We start from the raw sequence: 8982 nt of genomic DNA on the forward strand, positions 1-8982 counted from the left end.
AAGAGCGGTAATATGAAAGTGGGCTTTTTTACTGCACAGACTTCTCTTTTAAAACATTACAACATATCCTTTGACCCCCAAAGGAAAAAACCCACAAAAATCATAGGAAGTAACTAATCACATTTAAACAAACAATTCAGTAAAAAATATCTGATGATTGATTTACTGATATAAAACATTTAAAATAATTTCCCAATGGAAGTCACCATCCCTTTAACTTCCATCGAAACATCATATTGTATCTTTTAGTGAAAAGTACTGTGGTAATACAATTACAAAGCCCAAACTAAGCTGAGAGCTCTGTACACAGGGATGGCTCACTATAAGGCTGCCTCCTAACCAGCATGGAGTCCGTGCCAGAAGGCCCCCATTGCTACACTAAAAAAGTACAGTTTAAATGAGGTTAATTCTCTGAACTTTCTACCCTATCTATTAAGGCAAATAAATGAAGACAAAAAATACTAGTGAACAATACATGCTGAATCTCTGAAATTATCTTAGTACAGGCTAAAATATTCTTAAAAACAGATGGGCAAAATGCTTAAGTTTTTCTGACTGCAGTGTCACAAGGAAAAAAGATTAGACATTTTGGTTATATGAACCTCTGATGTTACTGGCTGTTAACATACTTAGTACTTTTTTAACAGCGTCTGTTATTATAAATAACCTCACATATGCGGAATGTATGTAGGCAACACAACAGTGTGGTAAGAAATGAAATACCTGTTTCCAATATGTTCTACTTAAATATTTGCAAATATTCTGCACTGATGTTGAGAGGGTTCTATTAAATTTTTTACTATCAGATACAGCCATGAAGTATTCACTGGATTCAAATTTCACTATCTTCTTTTACCCTTGAAATATCTGTACTTACTAAATACAAGGTTTCTATATTGGACCAAGCAATTTGTGACAGAGACTAGGTTTTCCTTCTTCTTCAACTAAGTCAATTTTATCCCTGTTTTGATGTTGTTTTAATTTAAGACTTCACTGCAGGACACAGAAGAAATAAGAGTCTTTAGCCAAACCTACTGCACAACCATTGAGTAGTGAAAGCATCATGTGACTTTCTCTATATCTAAATAAAAGGCAAATGAGATGATTTGGCAATTTTCTTTTAAAAACGTGGGGAAAAATTATTGAACTAATGCTCTGTAGTTCCTTGAATATTCTAATTGTTAGACTTTAAATATGGAGTGGTAAAAATTACTTACTTCCAGGCTGCCTCTCTTGATTGGATTCAGCACTAATAATTTCTTCAGGAGGTTTTCACAGTCGGTGGACATATAGAAGGGAATACGGTACTTCCCTCGTAAGACTCGCTCCCGCAGTTCCTTACAAAGCAAAAGAAAGCACGCATCACTGGCTTATGAAGTCACTGTGCTTGGGGATAGAACATTAATATCAAATTTAGCTGATACCTTTAAATTCTGGCCGTCAAAAGGCAAGGAGCCACTGACTAACGTGTAGAGAATGACGCCGAGACTCCACACGTCCACTTCAGGCCCGTCATACTTCTTCCCTTGGAAAAGCTCAGGGGCAGCGTAAGGTGGGCTTCCACAAAATGTGTCCAGCTTGCTCCCGACTGTAAATTCATTACTAAAACCAAAGTCAGCAATTTTAATATTCATATCAGCATCAAGGAGAAGGTTTTCAGCCTAAGAGGAAAATAATAAAAAGGACAATGTAAAGAGCCTACATAAAATAAAACGTTCATTATAATTGTTTCAGATCTCAAACATCTATTTCTTGTCTCTCATTTTTAAGTGTAACATCAAATTGAGAAGCCCCGTAGAGTACTTCAACGTGTAACTTCTCAGAATTACATTTATATAAAACTGAATTTTAACACTATATAGGAAGGCTCCATTTATATGCATATATGTAACTGTTTAAGAAAGGTTACTTAAAAACCATTTTCTTCCATAGGTCATTTTAAACCTAATTTTTTTCCTCATGGTAAGAAACATCCTGGAATTGCACCTTAATATGACCTATTCTAAAGAATGTAAGTCAACATAACACTAATCCATCTTGGGCTTAAACCAACAAAGTTTCCCAAATATGCTGTTTAATAGAGTATCACTGGTTAATGCAAGCCTCAAGCATATATTTAAACTAACTGCCAGTCAGGGGTTCTATGACTACTGAATTGATTCCTTGTCCTTTCTTGCAAAATGCATCCTCAACAAAGTTCTTTTCTCAGTAAAAGAAAACAACACAACACAGCCTCCATTAGATCTTATCTGTTTTAAGCCTCCTTTTGCTTTTCTAAAACTAGATTCTCTTCTAGGGGTTTATTATGGTAGAAAGAAGTGATTTCTCCCATGTTTTAAAATGCCCGTTTTCTAAAATCTTCCTAAATCAGAATCATTTAATGAAAAAATTTAAATGTACCTTTTATAAATGCAAGCAATTCAATAAAGGATTTGACTTTGCACATGTTTTGTTTCAAACTCTGTTACAACTGATAGACTAATGAAGTTATAGCTTAGTTTGTAGATGTGTTTTATCAGGTTACAAAAAGGAGTAAAATTTGACTAAAATGAAAATCAGAGTTCTCTATAGTTTATACCACTGGAGGGTCCAACAGTCAGCAGACCCAAGCACTTTGCCCATCATATAGCTCTTCCCTCGCCTACTTCCTTCTCTTCCTTTTTTAAGGAATACTACCTTGGGATATTTGTTTTCATCTTGTTTCAGAAAATACACATCTAACACCCAAAAATATGCAAAAAATGTGGTATCACTTATTACATAAATATTATAACAGCACACAGATTTGGGAGATTTATATTAGATCTTAACATTATGGACTGTGCGACAAAACCAGGTTACTCTGGTGTTCTGATGTAAGGGCCTGGTCACTGTAAATTTCTGAGGCTGTCTTGGAGCAAGCTAGACTTTTCCCAGTCTCCCTAAACATGTCTGGATGGATAGCAAAGTACCCAAGGCTGCCTCAGAAAAGGAGAGCTGGAGAGGGTTTTGAGGTTTCCTCCCAAGAGCATACAGGAAACTCCTGGGTAATGAACATGATTTTTTGCAGATATTTTCCATATAAGAAATGAGATGACAAACTAGGAGTCAAACACACAGGCAGGGAAATAAATAGCCCTCTTCTTTTTCTTTGAAGCAGTGACTTGCCTTAAAATAGCTGAGGGAGGAAACAGAAATAGAAATATTTGGAGCAGGAGAAAATCTGTAAGCTCAGAACAATGGAGTCAAAATACAGGATGAGACTTTCAACAATTGTTTAGGACAATGTATTCAAATATAACACAAACTAGTGCTAGTAATTGACAGAGGCAATGGGAAAAGAAGTTGGAAAAAAAAAAAGACCTCCTAGGTATGGAATATGCAAGTTAACTTTGGAAAAATAGAGAAAAAGGAAAAAAAAAAACTTTCTTAGACAAGGAATTTTCTACCTTCGTTCAAAAAGAAAAAAATCCATTTGGCCCCAACCATTCTTTCTTTTTTTAAATTATTTTATGTTTTAAATAAAAATTATGTATATTTAAGGTATAACACATGATAATTTGATATACATACAAACAGTGAAATGATTACTTAAGTCAAGCTACATACTTCCTCACAGTTACCTTTTTTTTGATAAGTGTGATGAGAACACCTGAAATCCCTCTTAGCAAACTTCCAGTATTCAATACAGTATTATAAACTTTTTGGATTAGACATCAAAAGCTCAGGCAACCAAAGCAAAATTAAAGAAGTAAGACTACATCAAACTAAAAAGCTTCTGTACAGCAAAGGAAACCATCAACAAAATGAAAAGACAACCTACAGAATGGGAGAAAATACTTGCAAACCACATATCTGATAAGGGGTTAATATTCAAAATATGTAAGGAACTCATGTAACTCAATAACAAAACAACGAACAACCAGATTAAAAAATAGGCAAAACACCTAAACAGACATCTGATTTCATTTCCCCATGAAATGAAACATGGCTCCCATGTTCACTGCCACAAACATTTCCTGACTATCACACATTTCTTATTCCAAACTATGCTAGTTTATACTAATCATATGCATTCAAGATTCATAAAAACATTTAAAACTTTCCTGATTTCTTTGAACTTTAATGTGAGGATGAGCACTGGCTCTTACATCAGACAAATCTGGATTTGTGCCCTGACCCTGCTTCTGATGGAATGGGACCTCAGGCATTTTTAATTAGGGACAAAGTTCCTCATTTATGTTATTCTTTTAATTAATGCAATCAAATCCTCTAGTCTTTAATGCTAGATAACTTCTCATCCACATTTTCTTCATTTCCTCAGTGAAAATACTGCCTTTTAAGAAAACATTCCTGGGCTTCCCTGGTGGCGCAGTGGTTAAGAATCCACTTGCCAATGCACGCGACATGGGTTTGAGCCCTGGTCTGGGATGATCCCACATGCCGTGGAGCAACTAAGCCCGTGTGCCACAACTACTGAGCCTGTGCTCTAGAGCCCGCGTGCCACAACTACTGAGCCCGCGTGCCATAATTACTGAAGGCTACGCGCCTAGAGCCTGCGCTCCACAACAAGAGAAGCCACCGCAATGAGAAGCCCACGCACTAAAACAAAGAGTAGCCCCACTCGACGCAACTAAAGAAAGCCTGCGTGCAGCAAGGAAGACCCAATGTAGCCAAAATAAATAAATAAATAAATAAATAAATAAAAGATGGAATGGGACCTCAGGCATTTTTAATTAGGGACAAAGTTCCTCATTTATGTTATTCTTTTAATTAATGCAATCAAATCCTCTAGTCTTTAATGCTAGATAACTTCTCATCCACATTTTCTTCATTTCCTCAGTGAAAATACTGCCTTTTAAGAAAACATTCCTGGGCTTCCCTGGTGGCGCAGTGGTTAAGAATCCACTTGCCAATGCACGCGACATGGGTTTGAGCCCTGGTCTGGGATGATCCCACATGCCGTGGAGCAACTAAGCCCGTGTGCCACAACTACTGAGCCTGTGCTCTAGAGCCCGCGTGCCACAACTACTGAGCCCGCGTGCCATAATTACTGAAGGCTACGCGCCTAGAGCCTGCGCTCCACAACAAGAGAAGCCACCGCAATGAGAAGCCCACGCACTAAAACAAAGAGTAGCCCCACTCGACGCAACTAAAGAAAGCCTGCGTGCAGCAAGGAAGACCCAATGTAGCCAAAATAAATAAATAAATAAATAAATAAATAAAAGAAGACATGCCTATGATTTATGTCAGAGCATGTTTTGCCTATGTTCTCTTCTAGGAGTTTTATGCCTTATATTTAGGTCTTTAAACCATTTTGAGTTTATTTTTGTGAGAGTGTGAGGGAGTGGTCTAATTTCATTGATTTACATGCAGCTGTCAAGCTTTCCCAACATCACTTGCTAAAGAGACTGTCTTTTCTCCATTGTATATTCTTGCCTCCTTTGTCTTTGTCATAGATTAACTGATCGAAGACATGTGGGTTTATTTCTGGGCTCTCTATTCCTTTTTTTTTGGCTGCACACGCAGCTTGTGGGAATCTTAGTTCCCCAGCCAGGGATCGAACCCGGGCCCTTGGCAGTGAAGGCACCGAGTCCTAACCACTGGACCACCAGGGAATTCCCTGGGCTCTCTATTCTGTTCCACTAATCTGTTTTTACACCAATACTGTTTTGATTACTGTAGCTCTGTAGTACTGTCTGAAGTCTGGGAGGGTTATGCCTCCAGCTTTGTTCTTTATCCTCAGGATTGCTTTGGCAATTCTAGGACTTTTGTGGTTCCATATAAATTTTAGGATTATTTGTTCTAGTTCTGTGAAAAATGTCATGGGTATTTCAACAGGGATTACATGAAATTTGTAGATTTCTTTGGGTAGTGTGGCCATTTTAACAATATTAATTCTTCCAATCCAAGAGCATGGGATATCTTTCCATTTCTTTAAATCATCTTCAATTTCCTTTATCAATGTTTTATAGTTTTCAGCGTATAGGTCTTTCACCTCCTGGTTAAGTTCATTCCTCAAGGCAAAAGAAATAAAAGCAAAAATAAACAAATGGCACCTAATCAAACTTTATAAAGTTTTTGCGCAGCAAAGGAAACCATCAACAAAATGAAAAGACAACCAAAGGAATAGGAGAAAATACTTGCAAATGATATGACCAACAAGAGGTTAATATTCAAAATACACAAACAGCTCATACAACTCAATATAAAAAAAAAAACAAACAAAAACATGGGCAGAAGACCTAAATAGTCATCTCTCCAAAGAAGACATACAGATGGCCAACAGGCACATGAAAAGATGCTCAACATCACTAATTATTAGAGAAATGCAAGTCAAAACCACAATGAGGTATCACTTCACATGGGTCAGAATGGCTATCATGAAAAAGTATACAAATATTAAATGCTGGAAAGGGTGTGGAGAAAAGGGAACCCTTGTGCACCGTTGGTGGAAATGTAAGTTGGTGCAGCCACTGTGGAGAAGAATATGGAGATTCCTTAAAAAACTAAAAATAGAGCTACCATATGATCCAACAATCCCACTCCTGGGCATATATCTGGAAAAGACAAAAACTCAATCCAAAAAGATACATGCACCCCAATGTTCATAAAAGCACTATTTACAATAGCTATGACATGGAAACTAACCATGTGCCTATCAACAGATGACTGGCTTAAGAAGATGTGGTGTGTGTGTATGTATATATACACAATGGAATATTACTCAGCCATAAAAAAGAATGAAATAATGCCATTTATAGCAACATGGATGGACTAGAGAATATCATACTAAGTGAAGTCAGAAAGAAAAAGACAAATATTATATAGTATCATTTATACGTGGAATCTAAAAAATAATACAAATGAATCTATATACAAAACAGAAACAGACTCACAGACACAGAAAACAAACTTATGGTTACCAGAGGGGAAAGGAAGCAGGGGAGGAATAAATTAGGAGTATGGGATTAATAGATACATACTACTTTACATAAAGTAGATAAGCAATAAGGATTTACTGTATGGCACAGGGAACTATATTCAATACCTTGTAATAATCTATAATGGAAAATAATCTGAAAAAAATATATATAACTGAATCACTTCACTGTATACCTGAAGCTAACATAATACTGTAAACCAACTATACTTCAATTTAAAAAAAAAGAAAGAAAATACTACCTTTTATAAAGAGTTGCTGTGAGAATTAAATAAAAACTAATTTCCTTGTACAGTGCCTGGCACAATTAGGCAATCAAAAAGACAGCTCTAGTAGTATCACATATCTGTTAATTAAGAAATTTTTGTAATAAAACCAATCACTTACCTTAAGATCACGGTGAACAATGCACTTTTGATGACAATACTGTACAGCAGAAACAATCTGAAATAAATATTTGGATAAAAGATTCAAAATTATTATGGTAAAAACATCTCAAATTTTCCCCAATTATCATTCCAATTTAGAGAAATTACTAACTTGGATTTTAAAGTTACGTTTAGCAATTTCACTGTTCCTTTATTTCAGAAAACCATACGTATTAAAGTTATGAAATTTTCACTTTTAAATGTGGACAATGTGCAAAAGTAGTATTCTCTTGCTAAAATACACTAAAATATTTGTCAGAGTCCATGAAGATTTCTTTATGGGTTGTTATATTTATGTTTACATGATACAATGTATACACTTTGTAGTTTTGGTCAAATGGTTTATCCCACTGTTCAAATAAAAATTCTGGCACACATGAATCAGCATTCCAAGATAGCTGGCTCAAGTTCAAAATGCAAAACTGTATTTTAGGAATTATATTAAATGTGTTCAAGGCATGTTTCTTCAGGGAGGTCAACTGACTAAGAATTTATCAACAGGGCATTTAGCAATACCTTATTTTTGTCTCTTCATATAGTATAAAGCAAAGGAAAAATTTTTGAGCCTTTAAAGGAAACCTAATTATCAAAAGAAAAGAGGTAAAAATGAAATCTAATCTTAAACTTGCCACTAATTCAGCTGGGCAAAGCATTCTACCCTTGTAACTAGATTTTGTACACCATCTTAATTTTTAACCATTACATAGGGCTCTTTGGGGATAAGTGCTAAACAGGAAAGAACGCAATGGTTTAAGGGCCAAAGATACCAATGAGAAATAGGTTATAAGCAATTCTATGATAGTTATACGTTTTATTACATAAAATACAGAAAAGGAAACAATCTGATAGCAATCAACTAAGAGTTACTTTGTACATATAAGTATATCTGATGTATAGGAGGGCCATTTTAATGCACAGCAGAACATTCAATTCTGTGGATTCAGTTAAACGTAAACACAGTTTGAATGTTGAATATTGGTTAGGCATTAACAAATGGGGACAGAAATGAAATTTTTTTTTTTTTTTTTGCGGTACACGGGCCTCTCACAGCTGTGGCCTCTCCCGCTGCGGAGCACAGGCTCCGGACGCGCAGGCTCAGCGGCCATGGCTCACGGGCCTAGCCACTCTGCAGCATGTGGGATCTTCCCGGACCGGGGCACGAACCCGCGTCCCCTGCATCGGCAGGCGGACTCTCAACCACTGCGCCACCAGGGAAGCCCCAGAAATGAAATTTTTGAAAGTGTAAAGGTGATGTGAAGTATGACCATGCTAATAGGATACTGGTTAGAAAAAAAAAAACTTCAAAGTAGTACAAGTGAAACTGATATTTCAGTATTATAAAATTATTTTAATGTATATTAAAATGGTTCAAAGACAGAGAAGACATGAATTCAAAACAAAATCAACACACAGTGAGTAAGATGTAATTCAATTAAATTCATTTTGATTCAACAGTCAGTTTATTGAGTGCCTGCTATGTGCAAGAAAATGTGCTGGTTGCTAGGGGAATACAAAAATGTGTTCATGCACCCTACGTGCACACTGCCTTTCAGGGGCTTACAGTCTGATTAGGAGGAAAAAATATGTTTATGAGTAACTATACATACTACAAAGTAGAATCATAGAAGCAGA

General features: G+C 36.2%; 1 protein-coding gene across 1 annotated transcript in view; it reads right to left on the reverse strand.

The window, feature by feature from the left end:
• The window catches only part of MARK1 (microtubule affinity regulating kinase 1), a gene marked incomplete at its 5' end in the record, with an annotated part of 43099 nt that extends 35733 nt beyond the window's left edge, over positions 1–7366 (reverse strand). Inside the window, 3 exons of the mRNA XM_007464321.1 lie at positions 1218–1337; positions 1425–1661; positions 7310–7366. Coding sequence (XP_007464383.1) covers positions 1218–1337; positions 1425–1661; positions 7310–7366 — 414 coding nt within the window. The remainder of the gene's footprint in view (positions 1–1217; positions 1338–1424; positions 1662–7309) is intronic.
• Between the last annotated feature and the right edge of the window lie 1616 nt (positions 7367–8982).

Source organism: Lipotes vexillifer, unplaced genomic scaffold (assembly GCF_000442215.2).
Source record: "Lipotes vexillifer unplaced genomic scaffold, Lipotes_vexillifer_v1.1 scaffold33, whole genome shotgun sequence".
In the NCBI taxonomy this organism is placed as follows: Eukaryota; Metazoa; Chordata; class Mammalia; order Artiodactyla; family Lipotidae; genus Lipotes; species Lipotes vexillifer.